At 38.0% G+C, this 27,390-nt stretch overlaps 1 protein-coding gene and 1 long non-coding RNA gene across 11 annotated transcripts in view; one reads left to right on the forward strand and one right to left on the reverse strand.

Moving 5' to 3' along the window:
* The window catches only part of MAST2 (microtubule associated serine/threonine kinase 2), a 198,834-nt gene that overhangs the window by 52,968 nt on the left and 118,476 nt on the right, over positions 1 to 27,390 (reverse strand). For 8 of the 10 annotated variants that reach the window (XM_069788839.1, XM_069788842.1, XM_069788838.1 and 5 more), the window contains 4 exons: positions 17,291 to 17,382; positions 10,482 to 10,557; positions 8,006 to 8,026; positions 5,372 to 5,450 (listed from right to left, as the gene is read on the reverse strand). In XM_069788839.1, the coding sequence (XP_069644940.1) occupies positions 5,372 to 5,450; positions 8,006 to 8,026; positions 10,482 to 10,557; positions 17,291 to 17,382 (268 nt within the window). The remainder of the gene's footprint in view (positions 1 to 5,371; positions 5,451 to 8,005; positions 8,027 to 10,481; positions 10,558 to 17,290; positions 17,383 to 27,390) is intronic. The other 2 variants (XM_069788840.1, XM_069788843.1) reach the window with 1 other exon arrangement.
* On the forward strand, positions 11 to 16,253 carry LOC138686374 (uncharacterized). Its single transcript, XR_011325713.1, has 3 exons — positions 11 to 256; positions 1,897 to 1,957; positions 16,192 to 16,253. It is a non-coding gene; the product is annotated as an uncharacterized lncRNA (long non-coding RNA).

A 27,390-nucleotide genomic window follows, 5' to 3' on the forward strand; every position in this document is an offset into this window, starting at 1 on the left:
AATACAGAAAAGAAATGCACTAAACGCATGCATAGGGGTCAGCTAATGAATGGAAGAGGAACGGATTCTGCCAGACACTGCACACTCCAGCGGAAAAGAAAGCTACTTATCAGACCAGGTGCCTCTCTTTGTTGTTCTCATTAGGCTAAGCCAACTCTTAGGTACAACAACAGAGCTGGTGAGATCAAGACGACTTTGGGAGAAGGCCAGGGAACCACTGCATCTGATTCTGGAACCATTAGATCTTATCATGCAGGTAATTTACTATCAGGAGGCAGAAAGGAAGGTATGTGAGTACCAGTGCTACTCTCGAAAGGACAAGGAGGTTCCTGGAGTGGTGAGCAACTTTCTTTCCTTTTCCCTCATGCTCTCTTAGCTCGAGTTTCACTGGCATGCAGAATGCTATGGAGCTGTGTAGACGTGAGAGTTTTTGCTGATCATTGGCTCTCATTGGAAATTGCTATTGTAAATGGTCAGGATTTTATTTCTCCCTTCCTTTACCCATCAGGCTTCTTCTCTAACTAAGTAGGCAATAATAAAATGAAAGTAGCTGACTTTGCAGAGTTGTAAGATTAATAGTTTCTTGTTATGAACAGCTTATTCATCTTTAAAGTAGTTGATGCATTTATATGACACGTCTTGTGATAATGATAGACATGAAACTGTTTTAATCCTTGAACTTCAAGAAACCTGAGATTAAAACAAATATTTGAGGGAAGTGTTAATAACATCAAATGTTGGATGTTCCAGGGGAAAAAGCTGTAGGTCAACTAACAAATGCATTTCTTCTTGCGTGATTTTTCAATGCCCCTTTCCATTTTACAAAAGTAAGAAAATATATTATGTAAGGGCAAATTAAAAATCCTCTTTAAAAACAAAGCAGAGGGGGGTGGTGGGGTGTGGGAAAGAAGTGCTGAATAACCAGAGTAGCACCAGTGGGCCTTATTAAAAACATTATCCTAATCTAAGTTCCAATGCTCCTTATTGATCTGATGAAATTAATTATGTACACCGTTCCAGTGGGAAAACTTCTCCTTTTGCTACAATAACCCTCACTCACACTGGAAAGCAGGGCATCCTAGTACCAGGGGTATTGGTAGGAGAGAATTATACATGATATAACACGTATGACCAAAGCTTTAACTCACCTAGCATGCTTTTCTAGATTTATTTGCTGTTGATGGTTTTTGGAAAAGAAAGCTAAGAAGTATGGCCAAGCAATGAAAGCCAGATGCTGACAAGGCTTTTCACCAAGTCCTGCATGTTTGTAATGTTGACAGCAAAGAGAAAATATTCTGAAATCACATAAAACAGGTACATCCAAATTTGTCAAGAAGGTAACAGCTACACTTGAACTGATTTAAAACTAAGCAGATTGTTGCAGATCCTAGCATAGTCTTATCTAGAGAATTCTAGCCAAAACTGAGATGGAGATCTGCACGTCAGAACTTATAAACCTAAAGATCATATTCTTTGATAAAAATATAATTAGCTCCAGACCCCAGATCCATTCCCTCTGCACTGCACAGAAGTATTTACAGAAAAGAACCCCCTTGAAAGCCTTGGGACATGCACAAACTCCCCAGGTGTGGCTGGAACTGGAAGCCACCACTTCCAATGTTTTCCTTCAGGCAGGTCTAGGTGCAGGGATCATGTCGGGAAGTCTTATCCAGCAGTGTCCACACAGTGATGATCATCCAGATGATGTATCAGCTTACACTGGTCTAATCCACACTGAAGCCAAGATGGAGAGCCTGGGTATTTGATAGCCCCTTTGCCCACAGCTATTCTGCTGTGCACACTGCTTATCCCAAGTACAGGAAGTCCTTGTAGTACAGAATTACGCAAGTCCTGTTTGACTTTCAGAGCTTTCTTTGATGTCTTTGTGTCTTACAGAATACAAAGAGCGGGGAGAAGTACCTGCCTATGAAAAAACAGCAACACTTTCAAAGAAAAGGTACGCCTCAGTTGACATCCCGTTCATGATGAATAACGCAGGTCCTGCAATAGAGCAGGAAGTACTGAAGACACTATCTTACAAACCTGCATTAGCAGGTACTCAAGTTCTGGCATTACAAATACATGTCTTATTCAAAACAAAATTAAACTAAAACTACCACATTAAGGACGGTTAGCTAGTCACTAGAGTTAGAAAAAAAATCAAAACTGATAGTCTAGAAAAAGCATTACAAATTTTATGTCTCCTAACAGCAAAATCACCGGGAAGCAGTGCTAGTCAGCTCATGGATGACCGAACAAAATCCTCCCTCCACTTTCTCTCCTTAAAAGCAATCAGATCACAAAGTTTGTAATTCCAGAGAATAATTAAAGCAAGTCCTGAAGAAAAAGGCCATGATGAGAAATGGACTTTCCTCTGCCAAGGGCTTCTCTAGCAGTCTTAAGGTGTACAACCTTTCAATGAAAAAGCGTGAAAGCAAAGTGAAATACTTCTGAAGCATTGATTTTTAAGTAATCACATCACTGTATTCAATATCTGCAGCAGACTAATACAAACATCCCTCTGGTGTCTTAATTACAGATGCAGAATTCACCAACTCTTCTCCAGTAAAAAAAAATCAAGCTAACACTACAGTAGCTTATATATTAACTCTGCATCTAGAAAATGAATAGCACACTAGATGTTTAAAAATAATTGTATATTGGCCCATTCAACTGACTGTTCTATATTCATCTAATTTGAAAGAAGGTCTTTAGCTTTTTTAGTGTTGGGCTGATGATGTATATCTGGTCTTCATGATTCATATGAAAAGGGTAAATGTGTATTTTTTTAAAAGTGCTATCCCTCATTTGGAAGCAAAAAATAAAGCAGAATCTACAGGTTTCCACTGACCTTAGACTAGACAAATGTCTTGGTTTGTTCAGTTGGTTGATTGGTAGAGCAGCTGATCTATGACCACATTGATGGAGGTCAGCTCTAACTGCCATACAGAACTCAGGCCAGCAGAACACAGAACTGACACTCTTCTTGATATTTCATTTCCTACTGATATGTACACCAGAAAGAAGGTCTACCGGCTTCCCTCTATCTTGCTTGAAAAAGAAATGTAATCCTGAAGACTGATCACTTGAAATGGAAGCCAAAAATTCTGTTATATTCGCATCTGTAGCATTAATTCATTGTGCCCTTTTGACAAGCCCCTTGACTACTTCCTACTTCAGTTTTAAAGTCTATGCAGGAATAATACTGCTTTTATCAACTTCAGAGGTGTTATTCAGATCAACTCAAATTAATTCTAATCTATGAAATACTATGATAATAGTATTGTCACAGACAAGTAGTAAGTAGGATTGGCTTAGAAATGTAATACTAAGTTTAATAGCTCCAAGAATTGCATCACTACTTACTTAACAGCCCATTTCAATGTCTTTCTGAGATTGTAACACTGAACCAGCAAAAGAAAAAGACATGAGAGACTCAGCCATTTAGAAGAAAAAAGTCTTGGAATTACAGGTTTTAATCTAACTATTTCCTGCAGGAAGGTGAATTCAGATCTGTATATGACCATCACTTCATGCTTCTCATTATACCAACCTGTTTTCTGTTGCTTACAATACTTACACCATTTGAACTGATGCTTTCTATGTGACATGTCTATCTCAGATCTGTTGGGTTGGGGTTTTTTGGGTTTTTTTCTGGAAAAATGTCAATCAAAATGATCTAGCTATTTCTGGCAACATGTCAAAAGACAAATGTATTTTCTTTCCCATGTCAGGAAGCTGAGAACTTTCTAAAAGTAGCTTTAATGTCCCTATTTCAAAGCAAGGACTCATACTTCCAACGGATATTTTTTGTTGTTGTTAGTTTTTCTCTCTCCATGGACTTCTACCCAAAGGCTGGTCAAACTATAAACTCTTGAAAAACTACTGATCACACCTGCAGGTAAGAAGGACTTACACACTGCAGGCAGTTTGGTCTCCAAATTGTCATCTTCACAGGCATCTTGGAAACTCTCACAGTGACTACCAATGATCAAACTATTTGGATGTCATCCATACAAAAAGTAACTGTACTTGCTCCATGCTCTCATAGCTGGTACTCAGAAAAGGACTTAGCCATGGCTTATACCCATAAAGATTTAACCTAAGACTATAAAGGCAAAAGCAGAGCTCCATTTTAACAGCTGCTCTCATGTGCTTGAATATATAATACTGCTTCGCAGCAAAACCAGGGGCATCTTATTCATGTTGATAATGAAATCTTCTCCCACATTTTTCTGTGCTCCTGCCCATATATTCATACACACATGCGCGCACGCACACAGAGACTTCTCCCACAGGAGACTGAAATCAAGTCACCTGCCTTCGAAGGAGACAAAAAAAAAATCCCAAAATGAACAAAACCCACTCACTTCCTAAGGAACTGTGATGATAAATTTGTGCTTGAGAAGCACTAGAAATTTATGGATGAACTTAACAGAACAGCTCACAAGGAAAACAATGATACTGCATTCAGTGTAAGATTTGCATAACATGGAATATTGAGTCCTAATTAATGCAGGTATTACAATTATTCGGAACATACTCTGTAAACAAAACCCAAAATGATCAGTAGAAGTATTACGAAAAGAGGCAGTGATATATGACCACACAGTTGAAGACACTCACCATAACACACATACAAAAGCATGTTACATTAAGTCTGTACAGGTAGCCTTAACATTTCTAATTTTTCTATGCTTGGCTTTGCAAGGTTGTTACGTGGATAACCACAACATCTAGTTCACATAAACTAAAGAATAAGATTCATTGTATGATGTATCTGAGAGTTATAAGGGTTAACACAGTGCTGCTACCTTACTGATATTAATGACATACTAGCCTTTTGAAAGTACAGAACTCAAGCAAACTGCAGCCAGCCTTTCTAATGACATGCGTAAGAACTGAACAGCTTTATTAGGAGGTTCAAATTATTGGAGTTGAGTAACAGATGTGGATTATCAGTTTTTCTTTCTGCTAGCCTGATAGCAGAGGTTTTCATACTAAGAACTTGACAGCAGACAAGAATTTCATTTCCCAGTTACAAAAAGGTGAGAGCTGGCTAGTAGTTATGCACTATCGCTTAGAGTCCTGCCACTTCTGAGACATTCTGCCTCTCAACTGATTGGTCGAGCCAAGTGCTGCACTGGGATTTCACCAATGCTAAAGGCAAAGTGCAAGATGACAGGAGCTGGGAAATGGAGGAAAAAGCAGCAGAACCAATAATTAAAATAATTTTTAAAATAATTAGTGTATTAAATAATGTTAGCAAAACAATGAAGAAAGATCAGATATTTTAGTAAAGACTCAAAAGCTGGTTTGTTAGGGTGTGTTTGTACAAACTGAATTGCTTGGAAAAGTCTGTGCCACTTACAGAAACTGTTGAACTGGGAGTGTTTGTTCCATATCCAGATGAAGGAAGGGAGGCCAAGGACCAGCGGCGTCCATCCGTTCTGGGGAAAAGAAGTAAGGGAAATTACTGTCAGGGATATATTGTGGCTAATTCTTGGGGGAAATAAGCATTTTTCCCCCAAAAATCTCTTAACCTCACGTTTTTATTAAAGTCTCAAGTTATTCAGATAAATGAGGTACCCTATTTACAATGACCTTTGTGAAAAAGCAGCTAGGGTAAGTTTTAAAAGCAAAAGTAAGTGACCTTGGAAAAGATAAAGCAAATGGGCATCAGATTCCTGCATTAAGTAGATGCTTTGTAAATGTGACCAGTTGTGCAAAAATTGGAGTTTCTAAAACAGACAAATGAAATCAGCTCATTTCAAACTTATGTGAAGAAGACAGTCATGCCTAAGATAATTACTTATGCAGTTCCTTGTCTTCCAAATAAAGTTTAAAATTGAGGGGAAAAAAAATCATACTAGATCAAGAATCAACTGAAAGCAGATTCGTTAGTTTACCTAGTCAGAAGGCATTCTGCCTAGCACATCGCCTAACACAGCTGGTGAATTAAATCCACTACAGCAGATCTGAACAGAGCCGAGGGGTCCACTCAAAATAAAGGGAGATAGAAATCACAGAAATCTCACCTAGGGTCTCTTTCACCTCCAGTCAACATAATATTAGTAGTTATTTCCCTATCATAGCCAAAGAAACATTACCCTCAGGGAAAACAGCCAAAACATCCTGGAGATACTGCAGAAAAGGTCTTGTCTTACCAATGTCAAAACTGAGGAACTACACAACTGCTTTGAGAATAATCAGTGTTGCCCTCCCTGAAACCCTCTTCTCCCCCCAGAACCTGCCTCGGTGAGGATGGAAACTGAACTACATTCAGCTCAGTCTCACAGTGCTTTTTCTGCCTCTGATTTCATTTCAGTCTTGCATGCATTTTGTGTCCTATAATGGACAAATGTGTCCCGCTGCACGACAGGATGGATGTTAAAGAAGTCTCTTCCGCACATCAGTTTCCATTTGCTTGTTTCTTTTATTACAGCAGATTATCAGTAACTGGTCATAAAGTGAAGCTGAATTAGAACAGTTCGTCATTCTAACCTACTTTGGAAAGATTTGGGGGTTTTTTGCTACGTGTAGATACAATACATTTATGCAAGTGCATTATAAAATAGGATGTTTCATACAGGTCTGAAATAGTGCTTAGTTCTTATCAAAATCTCAACTGTTATCATCTTCACAGTAATACTTCTCATCCCACTATCCACACCCATGAAGCCTCATCTTCAGAAAAAAGTTCAATGCACACCCAGGCATTTATTTTCAGGCACTGATATACACTACTCTTCTTTGCCATCTACCTTAGAACAAGAGGAAAATACACTCACTGTTCTACATCACTGAGAGAATATTATGTCAAGAGTTTTTAAAGACTCATGCTTCATGCATTAAGAAAAAATAATCAAGCTGTAATGCAGATTTCTATTGCATGCTTATGCTATAGCTAAACCCCATTTAGCCACAGGTGACGTTTTCTTTGACAAGACAATTACATGTAGAAGAACAATCTCAAAAAATTCCAAGAGAAATTAAATTCCTTTCTTAATCCTGAAAAACAACAAATGTCAGCATTATAAAGTTGCTGGATCATGTGGTCAGTGACAGAACACCAAACTTCAATGATCTTCATTCAGCTTCTTGTAACATACAGGGGTGCTGGGGAAATATTTAGGTCAATGCTCTAACCTCAGTTTGGACCCTCAGTCCCAAAGCAAGACAGTGTGTTCCTGACTTCTCAAACAGTAGACAGGAAAGCACAGGTCACTCATTTTTTGCAAAAGGAAAGCAAAACAGTGAGTTGACTAAATTGTGTATTGAAACTACTTCAGAATTTTCATTTTGACAAAGTTAACCGAAAAAGTCTTTCTCAATTAGAAAATTCCAGGATACCTCTTCATGCTTGAGCTATTTTCTGCTGATGCAATCTAGGCAAGCAATGTGCTAAGCAGTCAGGACAATGCATATCAGCTCTATTCTAGCAGAAGGAAGTGGGACAAGAGTAGAAATCTTCCAAATCAAAGGCAACGGGAAAAAGACTTTAAAAGAAAATTCCTCCTTCGTTTATGCAAAACATTTCAAAATTACTGCAGTGTTTTGTTAATAAACATATTTTTAGAGAGATCTCACGCAATATTTCTTAGGAAAAGATACTTGGAAAGAAATTTTTAGGTCTTTTATTTTCTTTATTATAGATTCTTTGCTAGCACAATAAAAACATGCAAACAACAAATTTTGCCTTTTAAATGACATTTTAATTAGTTAATGAAGGAGGTATTTTTATGGCAGCTAAATGCTATCCAATGAACAGTAGATCAATTTCAAAACAAGAAGGTGCTAGAAGAACAACACATCTTCTCCAGAGCACTACCTGTTTATCATTTTAAGCCAAAATGCAAAGATTTCCTTTTTTGATTACCAAAGAATAGAAGCTGAATGCCTAAATGGGGTTATAACAGCATGAACTTGTTAGGGACACAGGCTCAGCTGCACAGAAGCATAGTTCATACACACATACAAACAGCAGCAATACGATACACATTACCTGTCTGCTCTGTGTCCATGGCTGTGTGGAAGAAATTGTACAATGATAATGAGAGAGGGAGAAGTAGAAGATGCACATGTGATTTCTGAAAAAACCCTCATCATCTGTTACTGGTATTCCGCTAAGATCAGTTTTAGTGAATATGGACAGAATTAATCATACATTTCCTTATTCAAACAGGAAGATCCCTGAACATGTTAACTTTGTGGCTATGACACAATCATTGAAAGGGTGTCTAGCAAAGGATCTATGATTAATCACCAGTCAAACTAAGGATAATCTTGCAGTATACTGTAGTGAAACTGGCTTTACAATAAAACAAGTTTTTCAAATATGTTTCCTACTCTGTCCCAAGAATAAACTCATCACAGGGCTAATATGAAAGAATGGAAACCACAGACAATGTCCAAACAGGATAATAAATGAAGAAATTAAACCAAATATAAAAGGCAGAAAATCAGCAACAAATAATTTCTGTGACGGCAACAGGAGGAAATCAGGTAAGAACCACCTCTTAAGACCCATGCAATGCCAATCAAAAGGGTACAGTGAAATATCCATTTCTCTGGGGTAACAGAGCACCACACTTGCAATTACTTAATACCATCATATAGAAGTTATTCTGATACCACTATGTGATAATCTAATAAATATGTATTGGTACTGCTGGCATAGCTATTCAGGGTGTAATGCAAGTAGAAAATAGAAACAAGTTTCTAAACCAAGCTGGGCTTAAGTGTTCTTTTCAATGAATGACAGAAAAAGTATAGAGAGCAACATGCATACTGTAAAATGAACCACAGCATTCCAGAGGACAGACTTAATCTTTATTCATCTATTTCTTTAAAAATTAGATTTAAAAAGTGGAAAAGTATGAAAGGGCACTCTTCCAAGTTTTAGTATTAAAACATTTATTTGCTGCTTGAAACTTCAGAAAGCAATGATACTGAAACATCAAGTTGAAACATGATGTTGAAAAATTATGTTAAATTTTGACAATGGTTTCAGCTCTAACTTTCCTCCTGTGTTCTAGGGTCCAGAGCTCCAGATACTGTGAAAACTGGTAAAAACTCAGTTGACTTCAACAGAACTTACTGAATATACCCAGATCAGGCTCAGATACCTCTTTAAAAATAAAGATGGATGCTGTGAGTCCATTTGAATTGTTTTACCAGCAAGTAAAATACTAATTTTTCCCTCTGAGGCAACAGAAAAATACATATCCAGTCTGTCACATTTCACATGCTGTTACGAAGTTTTTTCTTATGTAAGACCTGAAGACCAAAGTCTACCTCAAACAGTATTCAAGGACACCAGGTCTTCTACCTAATCACCTCAATGCAGAAACGCTCCAGGATTTACCTGCCATTTTATTCTTCTTTGAAGTTTTGAGACCTATCCTTTTTCTGACTAGTCACCAAGCTAAATCTGTTGTTCTCAGAAAACTTACTTCCTCTCAGGATGATCACACTTTTTCCATTCTCAGATCATTTTTAACACAGATTGGGTTTTTTTCAGCCAAGGCAGAGTTTAGCAAATCCAAAATATCTTCCCCACACCTGAGTCTCATAATCCTGCTACTATGCCCAAACCCTGCTTTGGATCTCTCTTTTTCTCCTGTTCTTTATTTCTCCACAAAATTTAACTTTCTGTATCATTATCTATTTCTGCCTACCTGCTGGGATACAACATTCAATACACCATTTGTCTGCTTCTCCCAGCTGTCTTTATTCTTTCTATCCTATTCTTTACACTAAATTCATCACTATAGTATCAGATTTCTTTCCACTAGTTTGATATACAGCATGAACAGCATTTGTCTAGCATTCGCTGCAGGACAGATGATAGCTTCACATTCAGATCTCTCAATGCTGCTCTTCTTCTAGAGGTTCTTGTAGACTTGCAATTTCAATTATCAGTTATTTTCCTCATTAGAGCAATAATGTACTCTTGACACCAATGCCCAAGAGAGTAGAGAAAACTAAAAAGTTGCTACCAGTCAGAATGCAGCGAATGAATGCACACACAGTTGTGCACGCCTAATTTTGTGTATGTTTACGTCTTTGTGCAGACATAGCAAAGAAGATCAGTACACTTTGAATACACCGCAGTTATTCAGTGAGAAGAACATCTAGGATTACAACTAAGACATGATTATCCTAATCATAACTGGCTTTAATGTCATTATGACTAAATTATTTGTCATATCACATGCCCTACATGTCATCTTTCTGGAAGAACGTTGCCTCCTTAGGCAGTACTGACTACTTAATTTAATCTTCTTCTAGGTCTGAAAAGCACCTAATACATTCTGGGTGCCGCCAAGATCTAAACCAAAAAGAATAAAACAAAATAAAATTGGAAACATCAGAGAAAGCAAAACACAATCAAAAAACTTCTAAGACATAGGCCATTTCTAAATAAAAGCTTATAAACTATTTGCTTGCCAGTCCAAAGAGAATAGATCCTGCCTTACCTTCGGGCAGGAACAAAGGAGAAATGAGCAGGTGCATTTGGAGAGAAGTTCCTGGGACTGTCCAAAGGGCTGCTGCCTGTTTGAGAAAGTAAAAAAAAAAAAAACAACAAAAACACAACACCCAAAAACATTTCATTCACATTTGCAACAAACTGAGTAAGTTCCACTGTGCAGAATGACTTTCAACTGCAAGTGGTAGTCACAAATAATTGAAAATATGGAGCTTTGAGTCTTTGCTCATTTAAGCATTAGTTTGCTAAAGAAATGTTCTGATACAGATGTATCAGTATTTTCCCTCCTTTTAAAATCATTTAAGGTGTACGTTTTCTTTCTTACTTTCGGATAAGTAATGTATCACACATACACAATATAGTCTTTTAATATTTTGCAATAATTTCTATATACAAGCTTTTCCTAACACTTCTCAACAAAAAAACTGAGTTAGAAATGACACTGATGACAGTTTCAGGAATAATATATAGTAAGAAGTATTTCTTCACAATGTACGCCAAGGCTAAATGCAAAATTCACTGAGGAAAAAAAAGACATACCAAAGGAACTGCACGTGATAATAAAAGGACTACACACATGTAAGATGATCAGGCTATAACATATCAGCATTCACCCTAACTACCACTTTTCTGAAATAATACTTCTACCATGAAAATGAAAGTTCCAGTGAATTTATACAGTGAGGAAAAAAATAACACTTAATTTTCTCTTGGCACAAGAATACTTTCTCTGGGCTTTGTCATGTGATGTATAAGCATATGGTTGGTAAGTGGTATATTGTAATGTATTTTATTTCAAAGTAAAAAGCAACCATTTCATAGAAAGCCCTTCTGAAAGCCAGAATCATTTACAGACTAACTGCAGAAACCTTTGAAAGTTATGGATGAATTAGAAGCTTCATGTCAGCGAGTGTGCTTTCTGTTGGGCATATTCTTAAGTGGTTTGCTCTTTCAGATCCTTAATATAAGCATAAAAGAGAAACTATACCTAGTAAACATATGCCAACAGCCATTTCTTTGTGCACAGACAGTAAAATAACATTAAAATAAGAGCAGGAAAACTAAATAGATACTGGACAAGCAATACACTGCAAGGTACATAACTGTGCTCATCAGAAATGTTTTCAAATTTAGATCCCATAGAAAATGGATTTATTTTATAAGTCATGTTGAAAAGTCAAAGATCAATGATGAACCATCTGCAAAGGACTTGTCTCTGTTTCAGGGGAAGTACTAGGTGCCCAGCTCGCCCCCCAAGTCAGCACTGTTTGCGAGGTTACGGTCCCATCCAGCACTATACTGAAGCTTATAATTAAGTTGCATTAATTTCAACCCAATTTATTCATACACCTTAACTGCTACACTGAGCAGAAACGGAATGTAAGCACTGTCCTCAGTTGAAGGTAACATTCACTCACATTTCAGCTATACAAATGGTTCACAAAAATCTGCAGTAGCATCTCTCCACAACTTCTCGTGAGCAAGGTGTGTGCACACCTGGCATGCATGCCTGGGCAGGTAGGGAGGAGGAAAGGGAGAACAAGCTGATATCTTCTGGGGTATGAGGATGGCCACAGCGCAGCACAGGCCAGCAAACTCCATCTGGTCTACAAGTCTACGAGGGGAAAAATAGCAGCTGGTTGAGATTAAAGCAGCCCCAGGCTGATCTAACATGTGTCAAGGGGTGATGAGAGAACTGGAGAGGTAAGTGAATTCCAGACCACTCCACAATCTGTTTCATCAAGAGCAAACTAAATTAAAAACAAAGAGTTTGAGCAACAGGTTTGTCTTCCTTTGGCTTGGTTTTCTTTTGTATTGTTAGTTAGGAACTAACAACGAGTTCACAGTGTAATATAACACAATGCAAGCCTTCACTCAAAACTGGATACCATTTAACCCATTCCCAGTATATCCCAAGTGGGAAGGGGAAAGAGTGATCAGAAATCAATAACTAGATGATTTTTGGTGCTTCATTTATTAAGCTTGTACTCATTTTTATTTTTATGGTGACAGTGGAAAAACAGGGACATTGTGCTGCTTTTGAATTAAGAGAAGACTGAGTGGTTTGACAGTCTAGATGGCACTGCAAGCTTACAAGAAAGATGGAAGAAGGCTACAATAGCCACAAAGTAAACAACTCCGTGGTGCATAAACACACGTGTCCTGGTAGCAGTACACGGCTAGAGTTAGGGTCACCATTTTCATGCTGGCAGAGAGCTGAAGGAGCATTTTAGACCAGGAGGAAATGCAGCAGGAGTGAGGCCTTTCCGTGGTTATGTACATCTCCTAACAAAGGAAGGAAGGCTGCCACTTTTGGTGGGAACCCTGGTCTTTGCCCTTCATTTTTCAAGCTTTAATGCTGATGAACCCTACTGTGTCAAGATGATCTTTTTAAACAAAAAGCCCATTGCCCAATGCTGTTATAAACAAGCAATGAACTGTCATTGCCTTTTTATATCTTCATCAATCTTTTGTAAACTTTCCAGATTATGATCAAAACAGGATTTCAGAATAACTAAGGAAAGTGGGTAATGACAGTCTTTAAATTTTGAAATTAAGTATGTGGGCGTTCAAACTCTTCTGAGCCTGCATGATCTGGTATGGAGATACTACTAATTTTTAAGCAACTACTTTTTCAGATTTATATGGCATATTTCCTTCCAGACACTGGAATTTTAATTAGATCCCCTGTGAGTTGCTTCTAGTTTTAAAATGAAAAGCAATTAGTTCTTCTACTCAATTCAAGTCTGGGTGAAGCTTTTAAAACAACAACAGGGAGAAGGGGAATTACTACTTTCCCTAAAATTTCCCAGTACTGCTGCATCTGCTCTAGTTGAAGGAATTTTAATAAGAGAAGCCTTAGTGCAATGGTCTCATTCACCAAGGCTGATCAAAACCCTATTTATTCTGTTAGCAAAGGTAAATTCCCCTGTTGCTCAAGGGTTATAGTTTGCTACTACTGAACCTGAAACAACTCTGTCTCAAGGGAGGCTGTTACACAGAATGATTGCCCATTAGGTAAATCAACACACTTACATGAACGTTAATAATTCAGGCATGAACCTTTACATTTTCCGGACACAGGAAGAAGGATGCAGCCAAAGCATTTGTACATCCGCTATCCTCAAAATACAAAACCAGACCTTACAGGCAACAGGTAGACGAAAGTCTCAGCTATCATCTACAAACATGACATTCATCAGAGAGGTAATGAGTCCCAAAATTCACACTAGAACCATTTTGTAAAACCTGCTTCTGAGATTTGTAAAAATAAATAAATATAAAAGACAAAGTTGTTGTGGTCTTCTGTGTAGGATATACGAGCGTTATTTGCTGAATATTAACACAAGCAGCTAAAGATCTTATTGCATGCTACAGAATTAGCTGCCTTCCAGCATACACAAATCTTAAAATGACCAAAAAAGTTTAAGCACCCTGTGTACCACCTGTCTCATATATAGTGAATGCCATGGTGCTCTCACACGATCAAGGATCACACACGTGAAATGCTGATGAACTGCAGCTTTAATAACCAGGGCAGGATCTAGAGTGGTATGTTACATGCTCTGCCCACTCTAAAAATAATAAATAAATAGAGACCTTAGTAATAGCCATTTTTCTGCCAGAAGGTGGAACTGAACTTTCAGTGTAAGAGCAGAATAATTTAATTCAGTACCACACTGCTGCCTGCGAGCAGCTCCCTCCACCTGCCATTACAGATGGGAGCAGGACAAAGGTCCCAGTCGTGACAAGCGTCTCCACTGGAAGCCAGTGAGCAACCTGGCTACCTTACAGTTGTGGAAAGTAAATTTTAAAATAGCCTGAACTTCAATTATCCAGCAGTAAGAACCTATCTCCTTCCTACTGAATTATAAAGATGATGTTGCTTCTTTGATTGACTTTAAGCTTTTCATTTTAAAATATAATCTAATGGTAACTTAGTAATCAACCTCATGATGTAATCTCTCTGTTATTTTCATTTTTTAAAAACTTAATTCAAAGAAATACAAACAAATGTAAGGAACATATGTGTATATCTTTTTTCCTCTGATTTTGAAAGAAAAATAATTTAGAATAAAGGGCAAATTTTCAAACCTGTTATTCCTAAAACTAAGCATTTCAAGTTTGGGAGAGTAAACAAGCAGAGTGACTTTCCCATGAAGTTAACAAGCTGTAGCTCTCTATCCCAAGGTCCCAGCTTATTTTGGAAAGCGTTATTTCATATGAAATAATCTGGCATATGAAATTGCCTGGCATCTTATTGGATGCTGTTTCAGATAGTAAGTGTATCTGCCTGGATCAGTGTTCACTAGGAGGTAGGTTTGCCTGACAGACAGTCAACTGTGCTATACCACACCCACTGACTTTCACATTACATACAGAAGAATAACTCCTGAGGCTAGTGCCATATAGGACTTGACATCAAGAGTGAACAGAAACGTGTTAGAAAGTGTCCCTGACTTCTCTGCATGCTTGCTGTTCCTTTGATTCATAAGAGAGGTTCAGAATGGGCATCAAGAAGAGCGTGTTCAAGACAAAAGAGGCCAGGGAGAGGCTCCAGCATTTCTTAGCAACTTATCAGTGTATGTGCCTGAACAAACAGATTCATAGATTCTATTCAAATACCAAACAAATATCACAGCCTGTTCTCAAATTCACATCTCATATATGATATTTCTTAAGAAAATATTTGTGACTCTACTCTAAATTTCACCCACTTTTCTCTCTTGAATAAATTATTTTTCCCAGGGAAGACTCCTAAATATAGTACTGGTAGAGAACTTAAATTACAAGTAATTTATCTTCCTATGCTCTACTGGCTACTCTTGGAGGTCACAAATAATGTCCTTTCCAATTAATAGTTCTAAATTCCACATGCAACATCAGAACAAAAAATGGCAATATTTGACAATTATTGCTAAAGAAAGATGGCACACCACTGATTAGTTACTCTTGTTTCTAGAAGACACTCGCATACTTCTAAAACAAGATAAGCTTGTCAAAGCCTGAGACAGCATCAAAACCACCAAGAGCAATTTTTCATTTTTTAAATAGTCAGAGAAGAAAAGCAAATAAAAAGAAAAGAAAATATAAATGTTTCTATTGTGAACATTTCTGCATTTGTTTTCCAAGCAATGATCATGTCAACATCTTGTTGCAATCTGCCAAGCAAGGACATTTCTTTCATATTCTGAGGAGCATCTTTCTCTGTCACTTCAGTTAAATGCTTGTACAGCTAATTTAGAGTTTGGTAAATCCAACATATATATCAACTCTAAGAACAAAGTAAAGAGCACAATGTAACTAAGTGGAGAAACTCTACCCAGAAAAATGCCTTGTTGAAACCAAATTTTACAAAGCTATCACTATCATAATCACATACAACAGAACCAAGGCGTTTGAAGTGAAAGGGAATTGCCCTATGCAAATTTTTGGCCCTGCATTTTATCTGAGATTCTGAAGCAAAAAGAAAATGGTTTTAATATACCACTTTTAAGATACTGTTAACATTTTAATTTGAAAATCATGGGTCATATAAAAAAAACCCCAATGTCATTAAAGTAACATCCTAGCCTTCCATGACTGGCCTTTACAGCATCCCGAAGAAATATGTCAGATTTTTATGAAAACTTAGAGTTGTTGAGGCTTTTATGATCATCCCTGAACAATAACTTTGGTCTTCTTTTTCCTTTCAACAGGCTGGATGTCACCTCTCGAAATGCAGTGCTCCAGAAACAGAAGCAGATGGCTCCTTCTAGGTGAGCTACTATGAATTTGCTGTTCTTTCTCAGCATTTCCTTAGTTTGAATCTCCAGAAAGTATTTACAGAACATACTGCCATGTAGGAGGAGGAAAGTCTGACTGTAATGAAAACAACAGTTACTTGTCTTACGTGCAACAGTGATGTGCTTCCAGACAGGCTCCACCGTGGATGATGTGCAACAAATGCAAGCTGTTTCATGCTACTGACTGGTGCCCATTAGGGCCATACCTGAAGTCCAACCATCTTCTCTGGCATTTTGAAATATCAAAAACAACGTAGTCACACATCACCTACCTCCCTCAGCAATAAAAGCATCAAGAAAACATGCTGTTCAGGCAAGCTGTTGAATCTGCATGCGTGACCCTTTCTGAAAATCCGTGGTTACTGTAGGCTGAACAATCACTCTTTCTTTTTCTATAGAAAGAACATCTCCACACACTTCACCTCGATGACTAACAAGCAGTTGCCCATTTGCTCTGAAATGAGCATTTCCCAGTTGCTGCCATGGTAAAACTGGCAGTAATATAAAAAAAGAAAAGAGTCCTCAACACCTCATGTTGCTCTAAGTAGCAGATAGAGACCGTAAGATGGCACACTGCACAGCTGACAGGCTGCTGGAGGCATACAGAAACAAGGAGGATGTTTCTTCTCATGAGAACTGCAGTTAAATCACCGGCACAAATTCACCATGCTAGGAGACTCAAAGCAAGATATTTACTTAGATGTATTTATTTTATTTTATTTTACTTTGTTCTCTATCTCAGGTTCTTTTGCAGGACGTAAGAGGACTGAATCCTGCAGAAAGAGTGGAGGATGGATATGGTAGCAAACTAGACAGTGCAGAGCAGATGAGATAAAACATTTATTCTGAAACTATCAGGACCCTCTTACAATTTAGAAAAGATGAAAAACTAAGTCAGAATAAGTTTCAAAGAGCATATTTTGATGTAGAGTATCAGTATGTTCCAACTCACTACAAAGAACACTGACATTTTTCCTAATGATTCCCAGGTAAAGCAGTCTTAGGGAATTACCTGCATGTCCATGAAGAGGGGAATGTGGCCGCGGGAGAGTTGGAGACGTGCTGGATGTTACGATCAAACTCTTTCTGTTGCTTGTCCGACAGCTGAAAGAGAGAGATAAATGATAAGGCATGGTCAGATGAACAAAAGCACCTGAAAGCAGATTCTGCGGAATGTCTTTCAGCTAGGGAGGAATCTCTCAGTATTTAGGTCAGTGTTTCCTCACTTTCTCAATCTCAGTAGTGACCCTGCAAAGAAATAAACATACAGGGCCAAAAGGCACTTTGTCAGCAACAAGTGTTTTAATACGCTAGAAGCAATATAAAAACTGTATCTCATGCTGCACAGGCCACTAGAAATACCTGACAACACATTCCTGATCTACCAAATATGTGCAACACGTGCTTTACGAATCACACAAAAAGCAGAAAACTGTAAAATACCCCAGAGTGCTTCAGATATTCTTACCAATATCCAACCTAGCAAATAAATCTATTACAATTATTGGCTATTACTATAATAAACCAGAGCATATTCCTTAGAGCAGAGTTAAAATTATGAAGCAAAGTGTTAGCACAATTCAGCAGATGAGCAGTATTACTAATAAAACCTGAGATTCAAGAATCTTTGCAAACACGTGTGGCAATATCGATAGAAAACTGCAAAGCGAGTTTCAGACAAGCCCCCTGCCGAAGCAACTCCACTCACTGCCATGACTTTATTCCAGCAAAGAAAGCGACGCTTCTGTATGAGGCTGCTCAGATTTATTTTTTTCCCCACTGGAGTTTCAGAACTTCGCCAAATGAAGAGAATGATGTGTTCCTCCATTTACTTCCCAGCCTGTGCTTGCTAGTAGCAAACATTTAGCTTTAAAGATGATAGAAGTAATTGTAATGGGAAAGAGGAACATTTTTAAATCATGGGAGCTATGAACAAGAGCAACTAGGTATTTAAATCTCTTTCAGATCACCACTTTTCCCTGTTGTTTAAACAGCATTAACAGTCCAAGTTCACAGCAAAATCTCACAACCGACCAAGTATTAAAGATATGTACGTTTATTCATTGTACCTCTAATTTGCTTTCTAGATGGCAGAAACATTTCTGCTTACTTCAGCAGTTCTTAAAACAGGTAACTAAAATATTGGTCTTGATAGGGAGTGGGAAAATAGACAGGAGCAGGGAAAGCTGAGCAGAGGCTGAACAAGGAGCTCACTGGCCCAGCTCTGGAGGTGTCCTGTGAAGCTCCATGTTGGGTTACTGCAGGCGCATGCAAAGCCTGTTTGCTCGCAGAGCTCCGAATGCTGACGTCCGCCTTGGTCCTTCCTGCACCGGCTGATCTTCTGGAGCTGCCCAACAATAAACACGCTCAGACTGCCAAGAACTACAATTTAATGCAAAACTATTTTGCTGCCACAGGATACAGTGCATCTGACTATTATTATTTGTAAGCTTTTTAATTGCTGTTCTATAGGAAACTAGAGAACTCGATGCAGAAAAAAATACAACTGAACTGCCAACTATAATAAACAGTAATAAAGTTGAAGCACCATTAACTGCTATTCAGGCTCTTTAGTGTACTTAAAGCATTCCTCAAAATTATCCAACTGATTCCATACAATCTCCATTTACAGTCATGTATTATTCAACAACAGTCCATCCAAAAACTGATTGCCATTGTGTACATCATACGGAAAAACTAACAGTCTGATTTTAAGAAGCTTAAAATCTGTTCATGGATTGTTTTTTTTTTTAATGTTTTCAGTTACTCTATTCCAGTAACTCTTGAAAAAAAACAGAATACTCAATTCTAACATTAATACCAGATAATCATTATGTTTATATTACTAGAAAATCTATCTCATAACACAGAAGTCCTGAGTATTCTAATACAATATATATTACTATGCAAGAAATAAAAAATTCCTGGGTTTGTAATGTAAGAATTTAAGATCTTGCTCAATATAAAACACTAGTGCAATGAGAAAACAGACCCCTATCCTCTATGGTCATATCCCTTTGCTAAAGAGAGTTCCTAAAATATACTTTACCACAGCGATGACTGGAGCTGGCTATGGAAACTTGGTATATTTAAATCACAGCATAACAGGGAACATGAACTGTCCCAAATTCAGAGCTTTTTAACTGCTTGCCCACGTTTGCCAAATTGAACCGAGCTTTACAAACCCATTTTCTCTGCCTGTATTTGCAAAGATAAGGAACCAAAAGAGGAAGGGTTAAGTGGCTGGAGAACAAGCACAGCTGAGACCCCTTAAAATAGGTCAGATTTACACCAGTGTACCCAGAGGACGGAATAGCTTGGAGTGAAAGCCTAGCCCCAAGTTAGGAATAAAACATTATTCTCTTTACGCCCTCAAAATTGAATAACTTTCCATTTCCCTGGATCTTTAAGCTGGGAAGGGGGAACACCATTTAGGTCTGTTTAGCCACTTCTATGAACCATGTGTGTTGGCAATAAGGCAAAGCTTAAACACAGAGGCTAAAACCAGAATTTCTGATTTCTTGAATCCATGTTATATGATGAGAAAAATATACAGACAAATACAATCATACTCTCTACTGGTTGAAGAGAGCTCTCTGGATATATACACAAAACTTTTAATAGGTCTTGGAATCCCAGAGAAACTACAGAACAAGAGTGAGGAAGTTCTGGTAGTCACAAAAATACAAAAAAGGGGGGGAAGGGAAGAGGTAACATGAAGCCTTCAGTTGGGCGACCTGCCCCAAGAAGTCACTACAATAGCATTTGAGTACCTCCTAAAGAAGAAGAGCTAAATATGAAAAAAGCACAGCTGGCTTTAACCAGGGCTTTGTGCCAAAGAAATTCAAACTAGTCAACTTAAATGTTGGCAGTAACAGTTCAAATGAAGAAAAAATTATTTCCTAGAAGATGCACTTCAGCCAGACAGATGGTACTGGGCTCAATACTGAGCTACAAGGCCAATGATGATGACAGACCATATTATTAATCCTTTAAATTGCATTAATTATTGTTTGTTACTGATCACAAATTCTCCAAACAATACTATATGTTTCCTTGCCCTAAGAATAATTCAAACTACATAACACAACCAGAGCAGAAGGAGAAAGTAGAAAGGGAAAAGGTTACCTATATATCTCTGAGTATTTTAACTAGAAAAAATAAAGTTCTTAACCAGTCCAGTGAGATTCCAAGCATTATTATTTGTTTATAAGCCAAAGTTTTGCTATTTTCATTAAATGCAAGGCGAGCCTTACCCTGACCCTCCTTTCCTCTCACAATTTGGTATGGGTCTTGTTAACCTTTTTTTCTCAGATCCCACTTCATAATTTCAGGGAACAAATACCCTCCAGGTCTTCCAGTTTAGGCAAAACACAATTTTAATAGCGCAGAGTTTCTGCACTGCCCGAAGCTGCAGGGTTGAGCTCCAGCCAGCAGAGTGCTTTGGAGGGCTGTCAACACGCCAATACCCCTGCTGCCACCCCCTGCCCTCCCGTGCCACCGAGGTCCCACACCCACGCTGCCAAACCCACGTCTAGAAACCCGTGAGAGCGCGAGAGCAACTGGACTTAATTCGGAACACACACAGCAAAATGGAGAGTTTATATAGAAATATTTGAAACAATGCCTTTGCCATCACTATGGATATAGAGCTTTTACTATTTCTAGACTTAACTGCTCTGCCTGCAGTAAAAATAACATTTGTTACATGTACTGAAGCGTTCCCAGTGCATTCTTGAAACTGAACACTGCAGGACATCGGACGTGGGTCTGGTAACTGGACACTGGTTTTGGACCCACTGATATGCGCCCTGGAGCCAGCACCCTTGGCCAGAAATATTTATGAGAACATTTGGTAGCGTACCTGCAAGCTGCTCGCAGCCCGGGTGCTCTTCAACTACGCTCTAACAAACCTTCTCCTATGCACCAACAGACAATTCCATGTCGAGCCTCTAAAATGAGCACCATTAGTACCCCCTGTTTCATATGCATTTTCAGTCTGAAAAAGAAATCAATGTTTCAGTTTCAGCATGAATCAATATTTGATTCTTCATTTTAGCACTTTACTCAGGGGACATCTCTAACTTACTGAGCAAAACTGATTAAAGTCCATGAGGCATTCATGTAATGAAAGCAAGGGCCACAGAAAAACAATTTAAAAATAAAAAACCAGCCACCAATATCAGGTAATTTCATAGCGTTGCTGGTTATTAGGAATGAATAATGATAAGGAAGTTGCTCAAAATCTATCTAAATTTATAGGCCTTGAAAAATTTCTCGTAGTTGAAGCTGCTGAATATACAAGTAAACAAGATTAGCACCGATTGCACGAGTCTTCCCACAGACTTTGACAGAAATCAACTTGAAGTAAAAAGATGTACAGAAAAGTTATAGCTTAAATCACATTTTGGTTAGTAATCATTAATGCATTTTATTCATATTAGTGATCTTTAATTACAGAGTTTTAGTTTTGTAAACCACTTCAGGTTGTCAGAGTGCCAGATTAACTCTTGCATTAACTAATAACTCCTTTCAAAATAACATTTCAGAAGCCCAACATCAGACTTGTTCCAGATTTGACATTTAATTCAGTAAGCCCAAATCTCTATGAAACGGGATCCAAAATTCAGAGCAATCATACCTACAAAACCTATCCGTGGTTACATATTTTCCTAAAATGTCCTATCACCTAACCAAACTTTGCTAGATTCTCGTCTAATGTTACAGGAGTTTGGTTTCAGTTGATTTGCTTTACAAAAACTTCTTTATGAGAAACAGACATTTTGGAAGTGAAAATAAGTATTTAAAATTTTTATTCACAATGGCAGAAAATTTACAAAATCCAAAATCTGCATGTCAATGAATGCACCAGCTGCGCAGCAATGTTAACTAGATGTGGAAGTTATTGTCTTAATTATAGTAATTCAAAGATGGAAGCAATTTTGTAAGCTTTAGCACTACCAACAACAGGGATAATTAGTTCTCTAAAATAGATAAGAATAAGAAAGCATCTGGTTCAACTGATTTTTTTTTTTCACGTTCAAGAATAGTTTAAAAGTTATTCATCCTAGAATAACTGGGAAAAAAAAGTGTTATTATTCATGGTGTAGGTTTAGTGGTTTGCACATTCCTACAATAAACACTCCTCCTTTTCTCTCAAGGAAATAGAGTTACGCTCACTTAAGACTTAAAGGATGGAAGCACAAGTCCAAAAAGCAACTTCTTAAAGATCGCAGACAGATTGTCCATTACCACAGACACAGAACTATCCTCTTCCCAGTGTCACCCAGGAAAACAGCATATATTTCCTGTCATTAAGTCCCAGAAGCATCCTTAATTTGGATCCATTCCTGGTTACCTTGTCCAGACTAAACAACTAAGGATTCTTTCTCCAGTGCATCTCTCGATAGTCTTTCCCTGCCATCCATTCCTTTATAAGTTCAAACCCCAGCTCCCATGACCTTGAGACTGGGTTACAGTATTGCTGCTTCCCCCATCTTATGTAAGAATTTCAAATAGGATTGAACTCTCGAACCTAAAGGAATTTAGCCTTAAAGAAAAATAATGAAAACCGACTGCATGAGTGCCGCATCCTCTTCCACAAGATTTGCATGACTTGCATGGACTAGTTACTACAACCATGATGACTACAACCACAGAAACAGTTGCAAGTTGTTCAACAAGCCAGGCTCTTCTCAAATTTGTGTTGTTCCTTATTTTGAAGCTAATGGGAGGAAATAAACTGGACAAGTAAGTTTTTTTTTAAAACTGGACGATATGCTCCAAGTTTTCCAGCTTGCTGTAGGTGGCAGTTGTACCAGGCTGCTGCAGACTCACTCTGTGTTAATGGGTGTTTGTACCACGTGGGATGAAAAGCTTCATCCCCCTCCCTCCTTTTTTTTTTTTTTAATGCCTATTTCATATTAATCCAGATATGTGCAATATATGAGCTGCTTCAGAGGAAGAAATTTTGCACAGTCATCTAAGAGGTACAAGAAAGTCTTCCTGGAAAGTGAAGACGACTTCACTTTGCCATGAAACAAGAGAAAAGTCCTGCCGGTATGGTCGAAGCCTTTCCCTTCTGTATTAAAAGTAAGATGTTAAGGGGTGTTCCCACGCTTCATGCTGGTACCAGTAAATTAGAGTCCCTGTGCAGATGACTGTGGAAAGATGTGAATACTGTGAGACAAGAAGCATGGAGATAAAAGATGTAGTCAGCTTGTGAAGTATGGGCTGCACTTCTGTACAGATATCCAAAGAGAACACGGGGGGGGGTAAAAAACATCTTTTTTTCATAATGCCACACATTTCAGCATGCTAACAAACACACTAACTGAAGTGAACAAGGAGTTGAGCAATGCAAGACTTACAAAGCATGTGGTAAGCTGGATGTAGACTGGTTCTTTTGTTTTAAGGAAAATTAACATCTTAGTACTTAGGAATTAACTTATTGCATGAAAGACCATTTTCCTTTCATCTAAAACAAGCTATATGTTAGATAAACCCTTCTACTTCATTTAGAGCTCAAATTGAAGAAGCAGCATCACCTCAAGCTAAGAAATTACAAAAGAAAAGGATAAAATTGCCAGTTAACACCAAATTTATGTCTAATTTGCCTAATGTTTGAGGCTGGTGCACACCTGCTTACACCACACTGTATAGTCCAGACCTTCTGCATTATTAACAACATAGGAACAACTCTGCAAAGCCAAACAAAATGAAATGTCACAACAAATTACAATGACTGGTACAGCCATTCTCAACTAAATCAAGCCACTTTATTCCAAAATATTCCTCCCTCCCAGATACTCTCCAAACCTATCTCTGTTCTTATATGAAAAGAAAAAAAGTAAGAAAAAAAATCTCTGATTATGGAAGAGACACCCCAGAATAAATATAGATACTATTTAATGGGAGAAAACATACACCGACCTCCTCAAGCATTACTGTCTCCTGCTTCAGTTGTGTTATGCATTATACTGCCATGAAGTTACATCACAAAGTGTGAAAGGATGATTTAATGAAAACTAAGCATAACTGCATACTTTCATTTCCCATTTCCTCCAACTCTATTATTAAATGCTTCATGTAGCATAACTGCTTTTTAAATAAGTCTCTACTCGGCAATTCTCACGGAAGATAGTTTATCACATTTTTTTCCTCCAAAAAATCCCAGCAAACAAATTCAAGAATGAAATGACAAAACGATTTTATATTGTTTCAAATCTTTTAACCATGTAGCCTACAATTATATACAGGTGTGTAATATAACAAACCCATTCTAAACACTCTCCCCAAAGATGCATCCAGAAAACTAAGCATATGAGCTGAAAATGAAAAGAAACGGTTTTCCAAGATTCAAAAGTGAGGGGGGTTAAAATAAATCTTGTATAAAATAACAGGAAAAGTCACTCAGTTGCTTTGTAGCACACAACATGAACAGTTCTCTTAATTTTGTTTCAGAGCATTTTCTTAGTTTAAGAATCAAAAAATGTTACAATTAGCTCTTTATCAGCTAATTGCAGTTTCAAACTTCAGTGTGAGGATAAATTACGTATCTAATTTAAAAGCTATTCTAACAATACATTGTTGTAGAAATAATCTCCAAATCAGACTGTATCAATGGAGTTGCCTTTTCTGCACAGAGCACAGATTTTCACACAGTCATACAGCAGAGTAATAACCACAGTGGGAGCATTATGAATGTAAATGGGACTAAGATGTTTGCAACTGAATTTTTTGCCAAATTTTAAAAATACATATTCTGAAGGTTAGAGCAACAAAATCAATACACATGGGTGATAAAATGTACATTTTTCCTGTGTCAAATACTCAAATCAAAAAGTAATCTTTTCCCTAAAAAAACAGCATCCAGGGTTTATTTTCTAGTGATGATTCACAGCTAAAAACTTTTCAATAGATTATATAGAAGCTCATAAAAGATGATGTGCCAACGATACCTTTGTAACTACATAGATTTTTCACATCTCGATGGAATCAAAAAGCTATTCCTCTAGTTCATATGAATCGTCAGGTCTGATCAGTCTTAAATTATTGCCGGGTAGGGCAAATGCCAGCACAGACACTACTCTAAGGAAACCCTAGTACAGAGAGAGCACGGGAAATGGAAAAAAAAATTTAAAATTTTTTATATAGAGAGAGATACATATCCACCTCTGAATGTTGCCCTCCCTCCAAAAAAGTGAATGTAGACATACGTGTGGTTCAGCAGACCCCAAGCTGAATAGGCTTAGCAGATAGGTGGAAAGCAAATCTCCCCAGCCAGCAGCACCGCTGGTTCGCACCGAGGAACCCCTGCTGCTGGAGCTGACTATTCCCAAACTGTAGTTTGGAAGAGGCAGAGAGGTGGAGAGGCCTTGTGCTCTCCTCAGCTCCACTGGAACGGTTTTGCCCTGTTGGCGAGACTCATCTTTCCAACTATGGAGATTAACAATAACAACCCTACTGAAGAGCTTCAGGTTTTGTGCCTGCTTGGCAGAATTTTATGCTTATGTTATGCTTTCATACTAGCTGGAACTACAGTCGTACTTTGGCTTTTAGGCAAACTCTTCAGCTAACAAGTGCTGGGCCATGCTTCCATCCCTGGTACTACTGCTGCTCAGCAGATGAGCTTTACTTATTGCCATCCTCAGCTCTCAAAGGGGCAAGATGGACAGTATGAACTTTGCTAAGAACCATCTGGCACATTTAACTTGCAAGCTCTTTCCAATCCACTAGAGTACAGAAAAGCCTGAACAGAACATGGCACTGCATCTGGACAAACATGCAAGAAGAGCAGACACCAGGGAGAGTAAGTTGTTAGTCAATAAATCCACTCCCCAAGTCCTCATCTACAACCAATTCCTCACCATTCCAGGTGGCTTTGGGTAAAATCATCATCCCTCAATTTTTCAGTTCTACGTGGCTTTTGACAGAAAGGCTTCCCAGATACTTTGGATTTATCTTAGAAGCTAAAGGCACCAAAATATCTGACCTTTAAAAAAAAATCCATCAAGGTAAGCTGCAACATATATAATTGTGCTTTGCACCACTGGTTCATCGACTCCTTCATCCTTCGTACCTTTCTGACCCATGCATCGCTCCAACCATTGCCTGCTATGAGAACCATGTTCTTTTATCACACTGGGACTGCAAGTCTCCCTTTTTGAATTTTGCAGAGCTTCAGTATAAAAAAAAAATATTTATTGAATAGGTAAACAATTTACAAGTTCATCCCCTACGCAAAGCATAGTAGATAATGATGTAGATCCAGAAAATCAAAGCCTCAGTCTCAATCTGCCTACTTTGTAATGATACTTTAAATTTATACTTTTGCTTCTAAACTAAAAGGCGAGAGTGTACTTTGTATTTTCATTATACAATGAAAATTCTAAAGCAATAACGTTTCCCAACTCTTAGCAGCTTCTTACAAAAAAACCCCAAACCAAACCAAAACAAACAAAAAAAAAAACCCAAATCAGCATCAACTTAGCAACATTTCTTAATAAGGACGGGTTGCTTCTAAGGACAGTCCAATGAAGAAAGGTTCATTTTTTCCAGAGGGGCAAAATCACTTTCCTGTGAAAGTCTTAAAACATGTGTACGTAGGCATACACAGACAAACCTTCAGCCTCCAAAGGCCTTCAAACAGAAGCACTGAAAACAATTTGCCACTCATGTTTGCACACACAAAGATGGGAGAAAAATCCTAAAAAATTTTTATCTCTAAAAAATACAAGCAATGCATGAGAGTGCTAAGGTAGGCTGATAATAGTCTAATGGACATATTAGGAAAATATCCAGGCTTAACAAAACCGTAATCTCAGCAAGTAAGCTACAAAACTTTTGACGTTTGTCCAGGACTAAGCTGTCTTAGAAAGGAACGTACTGTGCTTTACCCGTCTGGACTCAAAAGGGGCTGAGCAGAGCTGTTCCCAACCAAAGCAAGATAAAGGCGAGACATGCGTGCTGGCGTGCTGCTTTAATCCAAAACAGATACTGAGAGAGAATATGCTCAGGTTGCTCCCTTCAGCTTTGCAAAAAAAAAGGCTACTTGGGACCCTTCTAATCAATAACCTCATTGAATGGCAGAGAGGGAAAAAGGATACGCAG

This window comes from Haliaeetus albicilla, chromosome 8 (assembly GCF_947461875.1).
Source record: "Haliaeetus albicilla chromosome 8, bHalAlb1.1, whole genome shotgun sequence".
Classification (NCBI taxonomy): Eukaryota; Metazoa; Chordata; class Aves; order Accipitriformes; family Accipitridae; genus Haliaeetus; species Haliaeetus albicilla.